General features: G+C 37.2%; 3 protein-coding genes and 1 pseudogene across 3 annotated transcripts; 1 reads left to right on the top strand and 3 right to left on the bottom strand.

Moving 5' to 3' along the window:
- Window positions 1-97: 97 nt before the first annotated feature.
- On the bottom strand, window positions 98-1,063 carry LOC125128858 (olfactory receptor 6K2). The gene has a single exon (XM_047783003.1). The coding sequence runs from the start codon at window positions 1,061-1,063 to the stop codon at window positions 101-103; it is 963 nt and encodes a 320-aa protein (XP_047638959.1). The 3' UTR covers window positions 98-100.
- Window positions 1,064-8,656: 7,593 nt separating this feature from the next.
- On the bottom strand, window positions 8,657-9,619 carry LOC125128708 (olfactory receptor 6K3-like). Its single transcript, XM_047782885.1, has one exon. The coding sequence runs from the start codon at window positions 9,602-9,604 to the stop codon at window positions 8,657-8,659; it is 948 nt and encodes a 315-aa protein (XP_047638841.1). The 5' UTR covers window positions 9,605-9,619.
- A 5,248-nt stretch (window positions 9,620-14,867) lies between these two features.
- Window positions 14,868-15,381, top strand: LOC125128707 (E3 ubiquitin-protein ligase pellino homolog 1-like; annotated as a pseudogene).
- A 4,234-nt stretch (window positions 15,382-19,615) lies between these two features.
- Window positions 19,616-20,573, bottom strand: LOC125128706 (olfactory receptor 6K3-like). The gene is given in 2 exon segments (XM_047782884.1): window positions 19,616-20,152; window positions 20,154-20,573. Coding segments are annotated over 2 exon segments (948 nt in total). The 5' UTR covers window positions 20,565-20,573.
- Between the last annotated feature and the right edge of the window lie 3,463 nt (window positions 20,574-24,036).

Below are 24,036 nucleotides of genomic sequence, written 5' to 3'. Positions count from 1 at the left end.
TATTAGTGACCAGCGTCAGTAAAAAGCTGATGGGAAAGAGATCGCAGAGAGTTGAGGATGAACAACGCTCACAGTTATATGGACTCCAAACTGTTAGATCTTACGTGAGGTCCCTCGTCCTAAGAAAAAAGATTTTAGCCTGACACATGTGCTTTTTTATAGTTTCCTTTATCTCTTTATTCCTCAGACTATAGATAATGGGGTTGAAAAAGGGGGATAGAACTGCAAAGGCCACAGCAATGGCTGTATCCCAAAATAAGGAGTAGGTGGCAGAGAAGCGTAGGTACATGAGAGCCACACTGCCAAAGAAAAGCAAAAAGACAGTGAGGTGGGAGACACATGTGGAAAATGCCTTGCGACGGCCCTCTGCTGAACGAATGCGTAGGATTACAGCTACAATACCAACATAAGACATGACAATGAGCATCACAGCTGTAAGGATCTCCACTGCGTGGATGACATCCACGATCTGAATCATGATGATGGCCTGTGTGTCTGTGCAGGCCAGGCGTAGCACTGGGAGGAAGTCGCAAAAGATATGCTCAAGGTGATTAGAGCCACAAAAGGGCAGTGTGGAGATCCAGGCAATCTCGGGAAGGGGCGTGATAAAGCCACAAATGCAACAACTTAAAGTCAGTTGGGCCCATAGCTTGGGGGTCATGATAGTGGGATAATGAAGAGGGCTGCAGATGGCCAGGTAGCGGTCGAAGGCCATAGCTGTCAAGAGACAAACCTCACTGATGCCTGTGGAATGGAAGAAATACATCTGCAGGAGACAACCGTTTAAGGAAATAGTCTTCTCACTAAGCAGACAAGAGAGCATCTTTGGTATGGTAGCTGTGGTATACCAGATCTCCAGGAAGGAAAGGGCACTGATAAAGAAGTACATAGGAGTGTGGAGGTGAGTATTCAGCTGGACCACTGTGATGATGACCAGGTTGCCAACAACAATGAAAGCGTAAATGAAGAGCAGTGGAACAAAACAGATGACAGAATCTCCCCAGGAATAAGGAAAGGCAGAGAAGATAAACTCCTGAGCAATGGTTTGATTGTGGCTCTCCATCTCCAGGTGAGAAAGGAGGGTTTGAACCCTGACTGCATTCAAGCCTTCCAAGAGGTGTCTACTACTGGTCACAGAGTAAATACACTTACCAAATGCCAGCGTCTGGATAAATCCATGTATTGGGGGTGTAGAAGAATAAGGAATACTCTATGTTCATTAGATGCTTACAACTAAAATTGTATTATAGAAAAATATACTGTCAGAAAGCAAAAGCAATATTTTAGACAAACATTTCTCAAAACTTAGCATGCATCAGAGTTCCTTGTAGTGCTTGTTGAAAACGAGATTACTTGTCCCCTTCCTGAGAGTTTCTAATTCAGTAGGTCTGGGGTAGGGCCAAAGAATTTTCACTTCTAACAAATTTCCAGACATTGCTAATCCTGTTGATCCAAAGACCATATTTTAAAACCATTGCATTTAGACAAAGAAAGAACTAGATGAGGCAGTGAAGGAATAGCAAGGTAATGCTTTTTTCCATATTCAAGTCTTTTTGATTCCCTGACAATCTCCCTATAACTCTCTCAGTTCTTTATTTGATTCTTGGCATAAGATTTAATTGAATATTTTAATGACAAAGACACACAAACCATCACCAGTGAATTCCACCCTCTTTCTCCCCCTTCTACCTCTAAATGACACATCCTCTCTTTCATCTCTCTTTTCCTTCTCCATCTTCTAGAAAAATGAATCTCAAATGTGTTTTGTACCCGAAGCCTTTAGTCAAATGAGGTAATTAATTAATGGAAACCGAATATATCAAGCAATAAATACAAAGCTTTCTAGAAGAATGGTGTGTAGAGAGAAAGAACTGTAGTATTCTGTAGAATACGATGTAAGCACAACACATTGTAAGATATTGTTCTGTTAATTTATTCCCTGTTCAAAACCATGTGTTTGTTTATTTTCTCTGTTCTGCTATCAAATATACACAAATCTTATCTTGAGAGAAAAGTCCTATCTATACTCAGATTATTTCTCTCCTTTGTATCAACCTCACTTTTCCTCTAACATGTTGATACATATTTACTGTCTTCATCCCCTCCTGAATCCCTTTGAATCAATTATCTCTCAATTTTCCATATCTCTTTTCTTAAATTATACCAATGACTTTCTGATTGAATGCAGTGGCCTCCCTCTGTCTTCATTGCCACTAATCTTCCAAGGTCAATTCCTAATTCTTGAAAGTCTTTCCTTCTTTGCCTATTTCACATTACACTATCCTGGTTTACCTCATTGGCTATCCGTCTTCCACCTCCCAAGTACAGAAAGAAGACAAAATCCTATCTTTGTTCTTTGTTTCTCACTGCATAGTCCCTTCTTCACAGAGAATTCTTTTATTCAAGATTACTTATCAACTTCTTTGGTCTTCAACTTTGGATCTCTGTCCTGAGCACCACATTTTCTTTAGGACTCTCCCACTTAGATGCTTCATCTTGACCCAAACTTGCCAGCTCCACCTGTTATGAGTGAGTTGTGTCCTTCCCCCCAAATTCATATGTTGAACTTGTAATCCTGATACTCATGATGTGACTGTATTTGGAGATAGGTTTTTTAAAGAAATAATTACATTAAAGTGAGGTCAATAGATTGGGCCCTAATCTGATGTGATCTGTATCATAAGAAGAGGAAATTTGAACACAGTTTCAGGAGGAAAAATCATAGGAAAATTCAGGTAGAAAGCAGCCATCTATAAGCCAAGGACAAAGGCTTTGGAGGAAATAAACTATACCAAAATCTAAATCTCAGACCTCTAGCTTCCAGACTGTAAGAAAATTAATTGCTGTTGTTGGAGCTACTCAGTCTAATATTTTGTTATGGCAACCCTGGTAAGTTAATACACCATCTTTTCCCCCAGCACTTAACCAGTTTCTCTTGATGACTGTCTTATTTTTGTTCATCTAGATACCAACTTCACTCATTTTTGCATCTATTATCCCTTCATGTTTTAACTCCAGTCAATCATCAAAGTCTGCTTAACTTTTTCTGGCTTGCTGTATCACCAGTATTTTTATTTCTATTGTCTTACCCCTAATTTAATGCCTTGTCCTAACACCTGCACTATTGTGACAGGTTTCCAAACGTTTCTGCCTCCAGTCTTCCTTTTCTCATGCAAACCTTCATTCTCACAAGATTACTCTTGCTAGAGCGTAAGTTTACTCATGTGACTCCCCTTCCATACCTATACTTACTTCACATTCTCACATTTTTTTTCCTCTAAATTGTCCCTTCTTCAAAAAAAAATTAATCTCAGAACCTTTAGGATAATGTTTTTTAATCACTGAGATAGGAAAAAATAATCTCCCTTTATTGTCTGTTGTTTATTAATAATCCTGATTTATGTATATATTAGGAAAGGGCACTTTATAAATGGTCTCATTGATATTAGCCATAGATGTATTTGTTAATTGATTATGTTATTAAGTCCAATCAAACTCCTAACTACATCATCTTTCTTTAATATTGTACTGAAGTAATGTTTTGTTATTTCGGCAGAAAAAAAAAAGCCATCTTATCTATTGTTGCTATGAAAAATTGTTCATTGCCAATCGGGTTTAGTAAATCTGTTATTAATCCAAATATGTCCCTTTTATTTTCTGGCCTCTGAACATTCCTGAAAGGAATTCCTACCTGAAACATCCTCTTGTTCTTTCCTATCCCTGCTTCCTTTTTAAATTAACCAAATACTACATGTGACTTTTCTAGTTCTAACAAGTCTAATTCCACATCTCTGATTACTGTTCTAATTTCTGTTCCCTGTAATATCTAATACAGCTTTTCCTTTAAAAATCTGTTCTAAGTGGTCTTGATTTTTTATGTGCATATCTGATCTCTACCATAAGTGCTTTTACAATTTAATTTATTTTTTATTCTTTTTCATTTTCTTCCCCATTATGGTTTATCATAAAATATTGACTATAGTTTCCTCTGCTGTGTTATAAAACCTTGTTGTTTATCCATGCTATATATACTGTTTGTGCCTACTAATCACAACTTCCCAATCCTTCCTTCTTCCATCCCCCTTTTCCATAAGTCTGGATGCCCCCAGCAGTAGCCACCACATCTTGTAACTATGGCTTTCAGGATGATGTCCTCCAAATTGAACCATTCCACCAATTCAAGAAAGTGCCTCTGAGGAGACCCAAGCCTAATTCTCTATTCTCCTGAAGAGATGTAGCCAAGCCAAGGAAAAGACAAGGAAGATTGGAACAAAAAGAAAAACGATTATGTTTTCCTTGATCGCTCCCCTATCTTTATCCAAACCTCAGTAATTTTGCCTGATACAATTGTCAATGATATTAATGCCCAACAGCAAACTTAAGATCTCACTTGACTCCTTAAATGTTCATCCATGAACCATTTCAGAAATCAGTCAGAGTACTCATTTGTGCTTTTAAAGAATCCCATGAGTTTGGCTCCATTTGGATCCCACCCATTTCCTGGGAAATTTAGGAATTGAAATCTTTGCTTTGTAGTAATGTAATCTGTCCTACTTCCTCTTTGCCCAACCTCCCCAACAGTCTCTCACAGTATCTACATGTACACTAGGGCTCTCTATCATCATGCATGAGTGTTTTCCTTCCCCTGGATATCTCCTATTCTCTAAAATTAGTTTATTCACTGACCTTGATGCTGTTGGGTTCCAAAGTTGGAATAAACATGGGCGAAGACGCTATATTTCCCTCCCCTGATGTGATCAACCACACAGAGTTACTGAGACAAGCTTTTCTGACTCCCCGGCTGTGTTTTTACCCTGAGTCCTCCATCTAAACTGTATTTCCTTCTTCAGTCAGTGATGTATAGATTGGATTCTCCCTGTAGGGCTCTTTCCCTTTCTCCTGCCCCTTTGTGTGTGTCTATTTTTTCTTAAGCATAACTGGAATGGGAAGATAGACTGTCTTGGGAATTCTACACAAGTGAATTAAGATAAGTAGGAAAACAATAATTCTCATAATGGATCCAATTAAGAAAAAATTTCAGGCTGGTAATTAGGAGTAGCCCAACCCCAGGTAACTCCAAACCAAGACAAATGAGATAGTCCAGGAGCTTGGGGCATTGGAATTTTTTTCTTAATGTCCTTTTCTGTGACACTTCTGGTTGGATTGGCTTTTAAATGAATCAAAAAGCCAAAATTCCAGGAGTCTGATTTGAAGAATGTTAATGCAGTAGAAGAGAGGAGATTGGTGGAACAAGAAAAAGAGAGCTCTGGGCTTACGTTCTGCTTACTTATTTCTAGGCCATTCAGCCAAATTTAGGAAAAACAATTGGCCTTCCCTGTGCTCCACCTATTAGTTCCATATTGAAATTTGGAGCAACTGTTTTAGCTATTCACATTGATTTTTCCCCATTTTGCCTTTTTTTTGTGCACAGAAGTCAGGGAAGAGAAATGACAGGAAGGACCATGCCACAAAGATTAAAACAAATTAATAGTTGTGTATGTTACACCTATTAAGATTGTTTCTATTCTCTTTCATTTACTCACTAAAATTTCTGAGAATAACAAAGAATATATTTCATTGAATATATCAATAACAAAGAATATATTTCATTTCTTAAAATATAATCGCTTTTCTTACTCAAAATAAGCTAAATAAATATTCAGTAAGAAGCAGTATGATTTCAGACAAAAACATACTCACCAATTTTCCTAATACAGTGGTTTCTAGTTAGAGAATACCACATAGGATTGATATAATTCTGTACCATGTTTGGACTAACTCAAAACATTTTGCTTGTGTATATATGACAACCAATGAGAATAAAAATGTCAAATTGTCTACAATCCTTCAATCTACTGTGCATATTTATTTTTCCCACACAGTTTGAAGAGTTTTTGTATTTAGCTTTTATTTTCTCTTGAGAGATTTTTCATTCCATAACGTTATTTTCAAGTAGAGATCAAGGGCAAGATGACTACCAGCCATACATACAATTGAGAAAAAGCGTAGAAAGAAGAATGTAAGTTCCAAAGAATGACTCCCAGACATCTCATCGCTTTCCACTACTCAGACCCTGCTGTAGTTCTAAATGATCTCAAATCCCTTTAATGCATAAATGCTCTTTAATATACAAAAGAACAGGCAGTATGGTTATATAACTACATATCTGATGGAAGTAATCTTTCTTGAAATGACAGAACTGTTTTAAATGATAATTAACAATGCAATTCTGAAACACTTGCAACTCCAAAGAATATCTTAAGATTCAGATAATAAGCACTAGTTATCAAATTTCTGCGATCTCAGGATGATACAATGTCAAACAAAGCTCACACATAGCAGCGTACAGTAACTTATTAAGTGCTTCACTCATGGATATTAAAACAATAATATTTATCCACATAGTCATGAGTCTGTTAGTCAACTGCAACAGGATGAGCTATCTCAAATCAGGCTCTAGGCTCTGGGTTCTAAACTCTAGTCACCGGGCTTCAGTTTGTGTTCAGGTCAACTCCACATGGCTCTCATTCTCTGAACCAGTGACTCAAAGGCATCCTTATATGGGTCCAATGCTGAAAGGGGAGAAGATCCCTGGAGAAAACCCAACTACAAAGTCATATATTCAATACCTGTAATCATTGATATCCCAAAAGTTAATTAAAGGAAAAACCTAATTCAAATTTGTGGGGCAGGAAAGTATAGGCTACACACCATGAATCCATTCATTGCAAAGTTATGGATTTATAAATCTGTTGAGTGAAGTGAAGAATTGGGACCACTAACTCCATTTATCAGAGTACCTTATTATAGTTGTATAGAAATTTCACTTTGCCAGTGAGAATTGATATGTTCCACAGAATAACTAGATTTTCTTTTTCTTTTCTTTTTTTTTTTTGTCTTTTTGCTATTTCTTGGGCTGCTCCTGCGGCATATGGAGGTTCCCAGGCTAGGGGTCCAATCGGAGCTGTAGCCACCGGCCTATGCCAGAGCCACAGCAGTGCGGGATCCGAGCCGCATCTGCAACCTACACCACAGCTCACAGCAACGCCGGATCGTTAACCCACTGAGCAAGGGCAGGGACCGAACCCGCAACCTCATGGTTCCTAGTCGGATTCGTTAACCACTGTGCCACGACGGGAACTCCAGAACTCATTTCATCTACATGAGTTTCCATGCTATCGAAGTTGTACTAAAAGGGTTAACATCAATGCATTATCCATGCAACCCATTTACAAAAGCAATATTTTTACCAAGAACTACAAACATATTTGCTTTTAATAAGTCAACTTCTTGAAATTTATCTTGAAATAAGAATTTTTGGAAAACGGAAAGGACTTTTATTCAAGAAAATGAAAATTGCCATATTTATTAGAATAGTGATAGTCAATAAACAATATAGAGAAACAAACAATAGAGAAACAAAATGGAGAAATAATTTGTACGTCTGATCATTGAAATATTTTACCATAATTAAACTGATGGTTGTAAATACATTGTGGAAACATGAATACATTTTAGTACATAATTTTTGTTTTAACATATTTTTATCAAATCATGTATATATTACATTTAAAATATTACACCAAGTATTTATTTTAGCACTAGTGAAAACAGATAATTTTTTAGAGAGGTGGATTAAATCATGAATAAATGTGATTGACTATAGATGTAAATGTAACCATTTATTATGTTTTTTTAACACTCTTACATTGATTCTACATAAGATAGAAGGTTCCATGGGTAGAAATCTGATCTTAATTACACTGTACAGTTCTTAACAAAATACCAAATACAGTCCACGATGTCCCTGCTCATGACAGCACATGACAGCATTACATGCAGATCCCACCAGTACATGTTTATTTTTTTTTATTTTTGTTGTTCGCTTTTTAGGGCCGCTCCTACAGCATATGGAAGTTCCCAGCCTAAGGGTCGAATTGGAGCTGCCACTGCCAGCCTGGGATACAAGCCACATCTGAAAACTACACCACAGCTCATGGCAATGCCGGATCCTTAATCCACTAAGTGAGGCCACGGATGGAACCTGCATCCTCATGGATACTAGTTGGGCTTATAACCCACTAAGCCACAATAGGAACTCCAATATGTGTATTTTTAAATGTTGGCAAGGCTGACTGGAAAAGAAACCACAGTGGGGAATAGGGTTTAAGGCCTGGATGCCAAGAATTCTTGCATCTTCTTAATGTCCAGAAACTTACTGAAAGGGCTTAGGGAAATCACCATAGTAGCAGAGAGAGTTAGTGTGTACTTTCACTCAACTACATGGGCTTTATCAGGACACAAAGAGTATTATAAAGGCTGATTAAATATCAAAGGAAGGTATTACTTAATAGATAAAGGTAATACCTATTAGTATTATTAACATTTATGCAAATAATCATTTTGAAGTAACAGAGTAAATTAAAATCAAATAAACAAAACTATAGAGACAGAAAAGTAATTACACTGACCCTGGATAAGGAGTAGAATTATTTTTATGGTCATCACTGTAAGTCCTCAGAGGACTTTCTTTACCAGTCAATTCACCAGCTCACTGGGAAGAAATGTGGACTAAATATGTAATTCTTTGACATTCTGGTCTCTTTGAACTCGATATTTTGTGAAGTTCCATTTACATAGAAGACTGCCACCTAAATTACATACCAGATTTATTAAACACCTTTTGGGAGCAAAAGAGCTTCTTAATAGCATCTTTCATATCCTTATTTCTCAGGCTATATATAATGGGATTGAAAAAGGGAGCAAGTACAGAGAATGTTAGAGCAATGACAGTGTCCCAGAATGGTGTATAAGTAGCAGAGAATCTAAGGTACATGAGGGCCACGCTGCCAAAAAACAGCAGGAAGACAGCGATGTGCGCAGCACAGGTGGGAAAGGCCTTTCTACGACCCTCAACTGAAGGGATGCCCAGAATAACAATGATAATTCTGATGTAAGAGAGAGAAATAATCAGACCTGTTATTAGAATAGCAAGAGCATGGATCACATCTTGCACCAAGATCACAGAGGCATCTGTGCAGGCTAAATTTAACAACGGAGTGAAATCACAAAAGATCTGATGGATTTGGTTGGGACCACAGAAAGGCAGGGTAGAAATCCACACAATCTCAGGTAGAAGGATGAGGAAACCAAAGATACAGGAGCCAGCAGAGAGCTGAGCACATAGTCGGGGGGTCATGATGGTTGGGTAGTGGAGTGGGTTGCAGATGGCAACATACCTGTCTATGGCCATGACAGTCAGCAAGGTCCCTTCAGTGTTTCCAAGTGAATGGAAGAAGTACATCTGCAAGAGGCAGCCAATGAAAGAGATGGTCTTTTGACTGCGGATCAGATTGGAGAGCATTTTAGGAATGGTGGCTGTGGTGTACCACATCTCCAGAAATGAGAAGATACTGATGAAATTGTACATGGGATTGTGAAGACGAGGATCCAGCCTTACAGCAAAGAAGATCATTAGGTTCCCAATTATAATAAAAGTGTAGATGAAAAGTAAAGGAAAAAAGTATAGAAGGCCACCGTCCTGGAGTTGGGGGAACCCAGTGAAGACAAACTCAGTTACTGCTGATAGATTTCCACTCTCCATATCCCCAGAAGAGCTCCCTGTGACTGAAGAAGAGGGTACACTCAACTACCAGAGAAGGAAATCAAGGCACTGTAGATGTAAGTGGTATTTTGGTTACTTGGTGTTTTTGTGTTTTGACATTTCCCATATTCAAAATAATGGTATAATGTGCCTAAATCTCTAATCTCTTTATTAGCATGATGATTAGTAGCATGGGTTCAAATCCAACATTCTGAGCCTGAATTCTCATTCTGCCACTTATTAGTAGGGTAAATAGGCAAGTTACATACTCTTTCTGAGCCTCAGTATATTCATCTGCAGTTGAAAAACATTAGTGAAGAGTTATGAATATTAAAGGAATTAACGTATCAGTCTCTAGCATTAATATTGCTCAATATCTCTTATCATTTCCTACCTTGAACTGCTTTCTGAAACAATAATATTGACAATATCTCATTTAGATCTTGCTCACTCCTCAATCACTTGCTATGCAACTTCTTTCTCTGCTACTGTATGGCAGCCATTCTGTCCTATGTCAGTGACATAGTAATGGCAAAATGAAAAAGTTTCAGTTGTTACATTAAGATTGACCTTTGGCATCATAAACTACTGATCACTACTTCTGGAAGATTTTCCCCTTTGGCACTTGTGAAACCACCCTCTCCAGGTTTGCCTTCTTCCTAATGGAAGCTTCTTCTCAGGTACTTTTTTATAACACTGTTTTATGCATTATAAATTCATTTTCTTGACCCATTCTATAAATGTCTATGTACTCCAACTTCCTGCCGTGGTCCCTAAAATCATGTCCTTCCATATGGTTGATGACCACATATGCCCCATAGTTTTTGGTTCTTTCAAATGTCCATCTTCAGCACAGGTATGCTTCCTGAACTTTAGATCCACGTATTCAGTATTCCCCTGCTGCCACTCTCTCATGCTGCACTATGGAGGTTTTCAGAGTTCACCATGATTTCTCCTGGTTTATGGCTCTTCTGAATGTTAACTCTCTTTTTAGAAGGCCCTCTCACTCACTCTTCTTCAATCGAATAATTCCATCATGGCTCAGCAGAAACGAATCTGAGTAGTATCCATGAGGACGAAGGTTCGATCCCTGGCCTCATTCAGTGGGTTAAGAATCTGGCATTGCCATGAGCTGTGGTGTAGGTCACAGATGTAGCTCGGATCTGGTGTGGCTGTGGCTGTGGCCTAAGTTGGTGGCTATAGCTCTGATTTGACCTCTATCCCAGGAACCTCCATATGCCACAGGTGTGGGGAAAAAAAATAAAAAGAATACCTCCTAGGCTTTCCTCAAGTTTCAGTTCGGATGTTGCCTCCTAGCAGAAGCCCTACAACTATTGTTGTGCTGTCATCGCCTTCCCTACATTCACACACACACACACACACACACACACACACACACACACACACACCCTGGTGTATTTTCACCCATGTTTCCTACAGAGAACTTCTACCATAATCCTCCACTATATCTTATGGTAGCTTGTTATTTGTTTAACTTCCCTAAATTATGAGCTTCTCTTAGGGCAGGATCAACTGCCTGTCATTCACAACCCCTAGCATGTACTAAGCACCTGGAAGTAACTTATTTTTCAATGAATAAGTTTGGATAAGATTTACAAATATAATTAAATCAAGAAAAATCCATGAGAAGGAAATTTGTAAGCATTTATATCTCAGACAGTTGTAAAGTCTGAATAACTGGATGTTACTTCTGATCATAAATATGCAGAGCCCAGTGTTTCAAAGACAGAGCTTTCTTGTAAATTGTAGTCCAACGTCAAAATTCAAGCCTTCCCAAAGCTTCACTAATTGACTCTTTAGAGTGTGTCTCATCGCAAACATAGGAAATGACTTCTTTCTCCCTAGACCTTAGGGACTTCCACTCACCTCTGCCAGGTATAGGAGGGGTCTTCCTTTTCTCTGGGTCTCTGCATTCTTAAGTGTTCTTTCAGCTTCCCTGGTAGGGTTATAATAGCCACCTTTAGAAAAATACTAAAGGGGAAACGAACTCCACTGAGGCTTCATCCCTTGGGAATAAATAGAAAGCAAGCATTTTCCCCTGCCCCATGGAGTAAATTATCAGAGCCAGCTGCAATTTTTTCTCTGCAGATATCCAGATCAAAGGGCAATCAGTGCTCCCAGGAAGCGTACATATTCTGGAGACCATCGTTACCCCATTTCTTGTCATCATTACCCTTTAACAAACCAGTCTCCATTTAGATGTGAAATTGGAAACCTACCATAGAAAGAAGGGCCTTGATAGGATCCCATCCTTATAAACACTCAAGAAACAGGACAATATTGAAGGAGATTTACTGGCATGTCAATTATTGTGAATTGATTAATGAATAGAATAGAATAAAATAGACCATTTCTGTGAAAACATGTAATTTGGAAGTGTGCCATACTAAAGAAGATGGAAGAATGCCAAGTCATTTTCTCCAACAGCATGCACAAACACTTCCTTCCAATTGTTTCTATTGATTCTGCTGAACTCTTTATAGTTCCCATTTTTCACCACAAATATATTAAAGAATTGCATGTGCTTCTAGTATACCACTTCCTTCCATTCGTTCTTTTTGAAATTCCTATAATTTCTTCTCCCCTAGCTACCATGAAGAAATAGCTCTAGAAATTTTATGAATTTATGAACATAAATAAATGCATATCAATTTGCTGTCAAAATGTAATTCTTATATGTGTGAGAAGATTATTACCATAAGACAGTATTCATTCCAATGTAACAAAATACATATTTGCCATTCAAAAGCAAACTTTGTTTGTGGTAAGATGAGTAACAATAAAAATAATTTAAATTTCATGTGGGAAAGCAAATGTCTGTAAATAACCATGAAAATGTGGGAAATGAAGGCTACTTGGGGAAATATTTAACTGCTGGATATTCAAATTACCATAAAGCTTCAATTACCCATCAATATTGTGTAAGGGCATACATAAGCCAACAAGTTAGAGGATTAGATAGCTAACCCAGAGGCTAATGGGGAAAAAATGACATATTTCTTGTAGGCAAAAAGTGGTATTTTATCACTGGAGAGGATGATTTTTTAATATTATCTGGGCATAAGTATATCCATCAAAAACAAAATAATGTTAAATCATTACTTTGTACTATATCCAAAAATTACCTCAAAAATATTGTCGAACAGATAGTAATTAAACAAAATATATATGAAGATATTTCTAAATCAAGATAAAGACATAAAATAATAAAGAAAAATATAGCGAGAGTTGGCTAACTAAAATTTATCCCCTCCCTAAGGGAAATAAATTTTTTTTCAGAAAAAAATATTTTAATGATATGTACTTTACGTACAAAAAGTTCACAAACTATAAATACACATTTCAATAAATTTTTACATTGTGAACATACCTGTCTAACCTCTACACAAATCAAGTATGTATTTTATCACTTATTTCCAATTTGTTAACCTGTTTTTTTTCTTTTTTTTTTTCTTTTTTAGGACCACACCTGCTGCATATGGAAGTTCCTAAGCTAGGGGCTGACTTGGAGCTGCAGCTGTGACCTACACCATAGCCACGGCAACACCAGATCTGAGCTTCTTCTGTGACCTACACCACAGCTCATGACAATGCTGGATCTTTAAACTTCTGAGAGAGGCCAGGGATTGAACCTGCATCCTTGTGGATATAAGTTGGGCTCTTAACCCACTGAATCACAATAGGAACTTGTTTTGTTTTGGTTTTCTTATCTTTTTTTTTCCTGTTTTTCTTTTTAGGGCTGCACCTATGGCATATGGTACCAGGCTGGGGTCAAATCAGAGCAGCAGCTGCCAGCTTACACCACAGCCAGAGCAATATTTTTTCTCATAAATCTTAAGTCTATGGCTTTTGAAATATAGATAATGCAATGTATTCCATTTTAGTTAGAAACATATTGATTTTTTTTTAAGTTTTAAGGTAATTTATTCTAACTGTTGTAAAAATGTTTAAATGTTTAAATTTCCTCAGGCTACCATTCTCTTATTTCTAGAATTTAAATTTCATTAACATTGCATTTTTAGGATTTAGTTTCCATGTAAACTATTCTATAGGAAAATATCTTTTTTCCTTTGAATTTATGATATTTTCTCAAGTCAAAACTCTATATTAGCTTTCCAGCATTCAAATCTTTATTTCTTCCATTGAATTTTCATATTTTCTAATTATTTTTATTTATCACTAATATTACATTACAAACCAGTACATTTCATACATTAAAGTCCTCTATAATTTCTTTATAGATTTAAATTTATAATATTTAAAAATATTTTTGTAATTCTTAGGGCAACTTATGACTATTTGCTATTACTAGCAAAGTATGCTCATCTTCAATGTACATTAACCTTTATCTAACTGCTGCAGCATATGCCTGAAAATTCAGATTCCAATGTAGAGCAATGTAGACTTCACACACACACACACACACACACACACACACACTCACTCCTAAATGGCACAAACATAGTACTAGAGAGTGGGATTGGGGCAAGTATGCCTTCAGAATAAGCAAACAGAATATAGATATTAAACATTTATTGGTCACCATTTTCTTCCAGTTAGTTAAGAAGCAGAGTTGCTGATCTTAATCTTTTGTGGTCAACTTCAGAGTAGTTTTATGTTATACAGAGTGGATCATGTTTTACGAAATTTTTTTGTTAGAAATGTATTGTATTTTGCAAATAAATTTCCTGGGGTTTCTCCTTTTGGTTTAAGTACCTTTTGAAAAATGTGGATCTTCTTGGTTGGTGAACACAGAGGGACTAGCTAAGAGAGAATTGCACTCAGAGAGGGCAGGGACGACCCATGACCCACCCTATCGCCACACTTGCTCCATGCATATTTTCCATTTGGTGATTTGTAGGTTGTATCTTTTATAATAAACTAGTAGACGAAAAAATGTAAGTGTTCTAGGGCTCATGACCAGTGAACAAAGATTTGAAAAAGAGTCAAGATCATGGTTTCTTCTGATCAAAAAAATCATCCATCCAAAGAACCAATAAAATACGGTGAACTCATTATCTCAGAGTATAATGTGTGTTTCCCAAGTGGCGATAAAGGAAGGAGGAAAGTAGATTTGCTTTGTTCTAAGATCTAAGGCAAATGAGGAGAAGCATAACTGTGCTTAATGCATGTTCTCCTCAGGCAGCAAAGGCAACAAGCAGCAAAGACCAGTGTAGCACAGCATACACCTTATCTAGGGTTCAGATGGTGATAACTAAATATGCTCGTGACAGCAATACTGATGTTTCAGATTTGTCAGCTGACCAGAAGTCCCATTATTTTTTTTTAAACTGACATATTTCCTGGAAGTCAAAGTAATTCTGATACGCACTGAATGCATGCAAATCACTATATCAATATTTGCCTATAGAATCATAGGTGAATAGAATTTTCCCTTTGCCTTACAGATTTATGCCGCAGGATTTGACTCATCAAAAAACATCTTTCTGGCGGAGAAGGCTGCCAAATGGAAGACATCAGATGGGCAGATGAATGGTTGATTTGACCACTAATTACATTCTTGTTATGCATCCATGAAATAGGTTCACATAAGACTCCAAGGCTGAAATGTGGACGGAAGTATCAGTGTGTTGCAATGCATTCAGCTTGGTATAAAACCGCATTAGCTCAGCAGAGAGGAAAAAATGGTGGAAATTGAATTCAATACATTATAAGATGTCTCGTTAATTGAATCCTGCAGTGTAACATTGTTGTGGTGTATTGAAGACAGCATTTTTTACACTTCTATAGTATAGAATTTAAAAGCTTTAAGACAGGAGTTTGCAGTTTGGGGGTCACGAGCCACCTAGTTCTCCTTGCGTGACCCTGCAAGAAACTTTTCTTTGCTCAAAAAAAAGTTTTGGAGTTCCCGTCATGGCTCGGTGGCTAACGAATCTGACTAGGAACCATGAGGTTGTGGGTTCGATCCCTGGCCTTGCTCAGTGGGTTAAGGATCCAGCGTTGCCGTGAGCTGTGGTGTAGGTCACAGATGCGTCTCGGCTCTGGCGTTGCTGTGGCTTTGGCGTAGGCCGGTGGCTACATCTCCGATTCAACCCCTAGCCTGGGAACCTCCATATGCCGCTGGTGCAGCCCTAGAAAAAGACAAAAAGACCAAAAAAAAAAAAGTTTTAAGACAGAAAATCAATGCAGTGTAACCTCAGAACCCTATAGAATTCAAAACAGCACTTTCTAGTATGAAAAGGAAAGATGTCCACGAAAACAACCATGGATATAGCGAAACTTCAGCCAAGTGCATTGCTAACATAATGGGGGAAACAAAGAAGAACAAGAGGCAAAATGTCATGAATGCTCTGTGTGTAAGTCTATTAGTCCCTATGCCCTTCTATGGCTTGAATATAAAGCCAGATTTTACGTGGATAACTGCCTTCCAGAGAACACCTTTAGTTCATGTCATTATTTTAGGTGTGTACAGAAAAGACAACCTCCTGGGCTTTTTTTTAAATTAAAGTATAGTTGATTTAAAATATTGTGTCCATTTCTGCTACACAGCAAAGTGACTCAGTATATATATGATTTTCCATCATGGTCTATCCCAAGAGATTGGATATAGTTCCTTGTGCTGTTCTATAGGACTTGGTTGTTTATCCATTCTAAATGTAATAGTTTTCATTAACTCAAACTCCCAGTCCATCCCTCTCCCCTCCCCTTTGGCAACCACAAGTCTTTTCTCCATGTCTGTGAGTCTAAGACGTCTTCCTGGTGGTCCCAGTTTCCACATCTTCATGGTTCTCATGTTATCATGTGGCCTGGCCCTTTGGTACACATCAGTTTGTTGCTGAATAAGACCACATAAGAAGTTTTTCCCAAGGGACCTTTAACAGACAGTTGTATTGTATTTTTTTTAAATGTACAAGCTAAATGAGTTTGGTTTCCAATCTCTTATCCACATCACGTTTTCTCTGCTTTAGTTATTTGCATTACGATGAATACTTTTTAAAAACTCATAATAAATAGCAGCATTTTTTAAACAAATATGAGAAATTCAGCAAAGGAATTTCTGAAAGTACCAGATTTCTGAATTCTGAGTTTTGAAAATATATTTTATTTTATTTTTATTTATTTATTTTGCCTTTTTGCTATTTCTTGGGCTGCTCCCACGGCATATGGAGGTTCCCAGGCTAGGGGTCTAATTGGAGCTGTAGCCACCGGCCTACGCCAGAGCCACAGCAACGCGGGATCCGAGCCGCGTCTGCAACCTACACCACAGCTCACGGCAACGCCGGATCGTTAACCCACTGAGCAAGGGCAGGGACCGAACCCGCAACCTCATGGTTCCTACTCGGATTCGTTAACCACTGCGCCACGACGGGAACTCCTGAAAATATATTTTAAACAGAAAATGATAAAGTTAAATTTGATGCCTTAACTTCAGTATTTTTTTTAATTACACATCCTTAGCATTGAAAAAATGTTTTGTATAACTGAGAATATTGTTGGCTCAAGCTAAGGTAGTTTACAGTGTGTTGTAAACATTGTAAAATGCAGCAACATGTACATTACTTTTTTGCCTATTTATCTTTATTATGGAAAATATCTTAGAAGTTTTTGATAGAGTACCATAGCAGTGGTGCCACATCCTTGGCACATACACAAATGGTGGTTTAGTGAGCATAGCTCAAGGGTTTGCAATGTTAGGAAGATGGACAAGAGAGCTTCTCTCCTCATCTCCATCTAATAATGGTATTTGATAAATTGGAATACTTTGTAAGCCAATTTTATATTAACTACTCTTGTGTACAATACATTCACAATATTTTTTAACCATTGAAAATCAGGGAAGTTTTATTCCTTAATGTTTGTCTTGGATGTATTACTATAGCAGAAATTTAATGCTAAGAAACATCTTACATATTTCTTTGAATATGCAATTTAATCTAGATTATCTATTTTTATCCTGTGGTAATTATCTGTTTTTAGGATCAGCAACATTTAGCATGTTTATTTTTTAAGACATAAGCTGTGACTCATTTGCTCACTATTTTTAGAAATAATCATTTCTATGAGAGAAGCATAAATTAACAAGAAAGGAGAGTGACAATTTTCTTTTAGAAAAAGGAATGCTTAATTAGTTTGTCTGTATTTGTCCTTATCCAGGAAATGTAGAGATATGAAGGGTAAATGGTGAGAGTGCCCCCTTTTGTTAACCTAGAGACTAGCTTTAACTGTGGTCTTGAATCCTGAAGCTGTCACAGTTTAACTCAAGTAAATGGTTGGCAGACAGGCATCCCTGACAGCAGTGTGGAAGGATATACTTACACAGCCTGTTTGTTCTCTAATTCCAGTAAATACATTGCTTTAAGAAGCAAGAGAAAGTTTCTTCTTCCTGCTTCTTTTTTAAAAATGCACCACAATAAAAGTAGAAACTGTTGTACTATATCAAATCCTTTGTGACACTTGTAGAAATCAACACACTTAGATTTGACAAACTATATTTAAATATTTGATTTGTCTTCCTTTACTTTGAATAGTTGTAAAACAATTGATAATAGCAAATTTTTCAGTGGGGTAGGATAGCTTTATTTATTACATATAATCTATGATCTCTCAGTGGATTCTTCTGTGCCTGTGGTCCATTTTCTTTTCCAACATATTACTGCTGGAAACAATGCTAACATAACAGGTTTGAATTCTGGTTGCCAATGGAACAAGAATGCATATATCCTGGGGGAGGCTACCATACAGCCGTGAAATGCGACCCTTGGCCAAGTGGAGGTTTCGTTGACATATTTTTGTTTGCTTATCTGTTTTTTAGTTATGATTAATCTGATTCATGTTCAAAATCACTGGATACAGTTGCAAATTCCACATAGAACTGAAATTTGTTATTGTATTAAAAAGGCCTCCTCTCCACCCTTAGATGCATTTATCATCGGCCTTTTAATTTTAACAGTTTCTTTGTTAGGACACAAAATTCTATTCTTATGGCAGATACAGGTGTAGCAGAAATCTATTACAGGCAATCACTAATGTGTACTTTGTCCTCAGTTTTTTATGGAATCCTAAATTCAGACTTGAAGCTAAGATGTCCCAATTTTACTTAGCATGCCATCCACCAAAGGAAGGCTAGGAAACAGACATCTAAACTAGCCCCTTGCTGAACAGAATCAGTCCAGATATCCATTAATCATTGATTAACCATTATCCCAACCTATGTTATTCTGTTTGGAATTTCCAACAATTTTATCAAAAAAGATTACTTCAAAATGTTTCCCAAATAGACACTTCTCTTGCCTGTACTGATTTTTTTTTTTTTTTTTGCCACACCTTGGTCTTCAATCTGCAGCAGCTCAGTTTGCTTCAGAGGCACAGGTTCAGTCTCCAGCCTGGGAACTTCTATATGCCACAAGTGTGGCCATACCAAAAAAAAAAAAAAAAAAAAAGAATGTTTAGCCCTGGAAAGGCAAGCAGTAAATAAAATTCATATCTGTGTATATTTGTAAATAGTATTCTGCATTCTAGTTTTCTTATGAAAATGTCTTGCAATATTGATACTTTAGTCTTACTAAATATATATGCTTATTATTATAATGAAGAGTTAATTATATAATTATAATTATAATTTACTTCCATAAGTATGACTCTTGCTCTTTATTATATGTCTTCTGGGCAAACCTAATCAGGTTATCTATGATCCGTAATTAAATAGAAAATATTCCCAAGATCTATTACCTGAGTAAAAACATAATACTTTGAAGCACATAGCCAGCTTCTGAAGTGCAATGCTAACCCTCTTAAATGGTGAGAATTTTTTCCTTTACTTACAACTTTTCAGAAGAGAAAAGAAAACTTTAACCCCCATAATAATGTTCTTGATGACACAGTGTATAAACACATTTTCCTAATAACAGGAAAATAATCAGGATGACAGACAGAAAGCTCAGTGTGACAAAGAACTAGGTGTGGAGTAATTTCATGTTTTAATCTTTTAGTGAAACATCAAAACAATGAAAGGGGATCTACGGCTCAGAATTAAACTCCAGATGTATTCAACACTTTTTGAAAACAGAAGAGTTTTCTAATTGCATTCTTCATGTCCTTGTTTCTCAGACTATAGATGATGGGGTTGAAGAATGGGGCAAGGACAGTAAACATCAGTGCAATGGCTGTGTCCAAAACTGGTGGGTAAGTGGCATTGAAACGCAAGTACATGAGGGACACGCTGCCAAAAAATATCAGAAAAACTGTGAAGTGGCCTACACAGGTAGAAAAAGCCTTCTGCCGACCCTCAGCAGAAGGAATCCTCAGGATCACAGTGACGATTCTAATATAGGACAGGGCAATGATTAGGACAGTAAGGATAATGGCCACAGCGTGGATCACATCCTCGATCAGAATCATGGATGTATCTGTGCAGGCCAGACTCAGCACTGGGACCAAGTCACAAAAGATTTGATGGATTTGGTTGGGACCACAGAAAGGCAGTGTGGAAATCATCACAATCTCAGGAAGCAGGATGAGGAAGCCAAAGATGCAGGAGCCTGCAGAGAGCTGAGCACATAAACGGGGGGGTCATGATCATTTGATAGCGAAGAGGGTTGCAGATCGCAACATACTTGTCAACGGCCATGGTGATTAGCAAGATCCCCTCAGAATTCCCAAGTGAATGGAAGAAATACATCTGCAAGAGGCAGCCAGTAATAGAGATGGTCTTCTTTTCACTGATGAGATTGGAGAGCATCTTGGGAATGGTGGCTGTGGTGTACCAGATCTCCAAAAAGGAAAAGATACTGATGAAATTATACATGGGATTGTGGAGACGGGTGTCCAGCCTTACAGCAAAGAAGATCAATAGATTCCCAATGACAATAAAGGTATAGATGAAAAGCAAAGGAAAGAAGTACAGGAGACTACCATCCTGGGTCAGGGGAAAGCCAATGAAGATGAATTCAGTCACTGCTGATAGGTTTCTGCTCTCCATATCCCCAGCAGAACTACCTGTGAGTAGAGGAAGGCACACACCAGCTCACAAGGAAGTGAAGAGAGAAGCTGCATAGCTAAATAACTAGAATTAATAAGGAGTAACTTGAAAGTTTTATGTTTCCCACCTAATTCCATACTATTGTAAAAATTGACCAGGATTCTGTATTTTCTCACTTACTCCCCCAGCATCAAAATTGCAGAAATAGACGTCTCTGAATGTTTTCAATGGTGTAAAAACAAAAAAATAGTTAAGAGTATTTTCAGCCTAACTTCTAATGTAAGTATTTGCATTTAATTTGTTTGTTTCACCATGTCAGTGGCCTGAGGAAGTTCCCAGGTCTGGGATTGAACCCGAGCCACCATAGCGACAATGCCAAATTATTAACTTCGAGGTCAGCAGGGAACTCCAGTATTTGCATTTAAAATTAGGCACATAAACTACACTATGAAATAATAATTCAAAATATTTTTCTATTATACAACAATACATTTCAAAAGTAAGGAGCATTAAAAAAAAGTAAATGCAATAGATGTTCTATTATTTTCTTTTCCCACCCAATTGGAGCATCTTGCACATTCCTCTTTGGAGATCTCTATTCTAGGACATTAGAATGTACACCTGGAGTCTACACTGAAATTCCCATTAAGCCTATTCCTACCTATGTGCCTTTTGGCAAATTAATCTTTCATTCTCAAGTACTCATTTGCAAAATGATATTTAGAATTGTATCTGTTCATAGGGATACTGTAAGATTAAATACATGTCTACAAAGGACTCAAACATGGCCTACCAGCAAGCTTCTTGAAAGTGTAATAAAATCCAGTTCACCATACCTCTCATTCTCCTTTTGCACTTGGCTTTGTGCTTCCTCCCCTACCATTCCACTCTTCTGACCATGTTAAGCAACACTCTGTCTGCTAACTACTAATGGAAACTAGCTCAGACAGTTCTGAGAATGGTTAGACATTTTGTAATAACAATGACAGTGTAGCATAATTCATTTTATAAATTCAAGAGTACTGTATTATGTAGTATTATGAATATTTCATACATAGAAAATAGTATAGTATATTACATAATATTAAATCACTGACTGTGGCCAGCACAAGTATATATTTCCTATTTAATCCTCTAATGAGATAAGATAATTAACCCCATTTACAGATGAGAAAAATTTGGCATAGACCAGTTAAATATTTTCTCGGCTGTTAAAGAACAAAGTCAATTTAAATCCATGCACTTATATCTCATGTCACATATTCCAACCTACAGACACTTGGCTGCATATACCAATATGTGTAAATATATTTTAAATGATTAGAGAATATCAGAAACATAGTAAACACTTCAAGATATTGGGCACCTTTACACTGGAGTTTCTGTACCATATCTGTCATGTTGCATAATAATCATCAACTTGTTTTATCTTCTCTAGGATGAGCTCCTCCTTTAGAGCAGTATAGATTTAGTTTTTAACTCTCACAGCAACTAGAACAGAATTAGCATGTAAAATATTGTTGGTGTCAAAGAAATTAACTTGGAACCCGGCCACTGGGTGTAATTATATTTAAACCCACAAGATGGTCATAGATAATCCAACAAAGAAAGCTGAGGATGATTTGGAAGGCAAAGTATTCCATTTTGATGAGAGTACTAATCAAGTCTGGAAAAAATAACTTTGCAAAACATGACACCATACTATGTTAAATGGAGCATCCTCTTCCATACACATCTCTACTCAGTACCACAGCAGGTGGTTTCCTCCTAAACTTTCCTTGGCCTCTCACCCACATTCAAAGCCTCTACATTCCTTCAGAATGAAGTCTTCATGTTATGAGATTATTATTCCTGTGCATGGTGAGTGAACTCCTTCTTGCCAAGCCTAAATCTTCTGCACTTACCTCTGCCAAAGACCACAGGCACTCTTCTGTCTGTCCAGGTCTCTGCATCCTTGATATCCCTTAAGACTCTGGAAAAGCAGACTTGTAGTTATCTTCACAGGTACCCCAGGGAATAACAGAAAGGGGAAGTGGGTTCCATAGGAGATTTCTCCCCTACACACAGAGAAGAGCATCACTTTCCCTCATGGGGTTAATTAGCAGAAAGCTTCTCACTGTTCTTTCTTCTCATTAGATTTCTAGATCAAAATTGTCAGTCGTTTGCTTTTTTTTTCTTTTTTTTTTTCCTGATTGCACTCATCTTTCTGATCATCATATGGTACTTTCTTCAGCACCATGGTCATTGCCTTGGCTGTGCTACTAGGGCACCATCTAAAGAATAGTTTTGTCATGGTCCTATTCTTCTGAAATGAGCATAGAGATATACAAGGCTTGAATGAAATATACTGACACCAGGAAAACATGTTGAATAAATATATAGTAGAAAATAAGACTAATTTATAATAATCATGTCTTTGGAATTTTGGGCCAATATTGAGGTGAGGGCACATTGCTATTTTTTTTTCTCATGCTACCTACAAATGCATGTGAATCTTTCCTACTCTAAACATTTCCCAATGGTCTGGTTGACCTCTCCATTGACAATCAACATCTCAGCTTTTTCACTGGATTATTCTGTCCTGCATGTGTTCAATCTACTGCTATGTTAAAAACTCTTAAATTCTTATTTTTTTGCAAAGCTAATTGATTTCATCATGTAATCTTCCAAGATGATTCCATGATATCATATTTCAGAAATAAATATCAGATTTGGGGATGGCAAAACATACTTTCAGTTCTTTTAATGATCTGGGGGCTTAATTTCCTTGTCTAATTTCCTACATATTTTTTCTTAAAATTTAAAATTTTCAACTCTCATAATTACATTTTTAATAATTTAACATAGCATGATAGTCTTTTTAACAGTTTTGTTGAGATACAATTTGTATACAAAGAACCACACAGATTTAATGTATACAGTTTGATGAGTTTGAATATACTTCAAACACCCATGACAACATCAAAATAAAGGTAATAGACTCATCCAATACCTTCCAGAATTTCCTTGTACCCCCTTTGGTCGTGGTTTGTTTGGTTTTATCATCTGTGTGTGTGTGTTTAACACTTAACACAGTGATCTACACTCAGCAAATTTTGAAGTGCCCAAAGCCATATTCTTCTTCTTCTTTTTTTTTTTTTTGTCTTTTGTCTTTTAAGGGCCACACCTGTGGCATATGGAAGTTCCCAGGCTAGGGGTCAAATCGGAGCTGTTGCTGCTAGCCACAGCCACAGCCACAGCCACGCCAGATCCAAGCCGCCTCTGTGACCTACACCACAACTCACAGCAGCACTGGATCCTTAACCCACTGAGTGAGGCCAGGGATCGAACCCATAACCTCATGCTTACTAGTTGTGTTCGTTAACCACTGAGCCATGATGGGAACTCCCATATTCTTAACTATAGGTAATATGTTATATAGCAGTCCTCTAGAATTTATTCATCTATCATGACAGAAACTTTATACTTAATG

This window comes from Phacochoerus africanus, chromosome 6 (assembly GCF_016906955.1).
Source record: "Phacochoerus africanus isolate WHEZ1 chromosome 6, ROS_Pafr_v1, whole genome shotgun sequence".
In the NCBI taxonomy this organism is placed as follows: Eukaryota; Metazoa; Chordata; class Mammalia; order Artiodactyla; family Suidae; genus Phacochoerus; species Phacochoerus africanus.
This window is presented reverse-complemented; position numbering and strand designations above follow the sequence as displayed.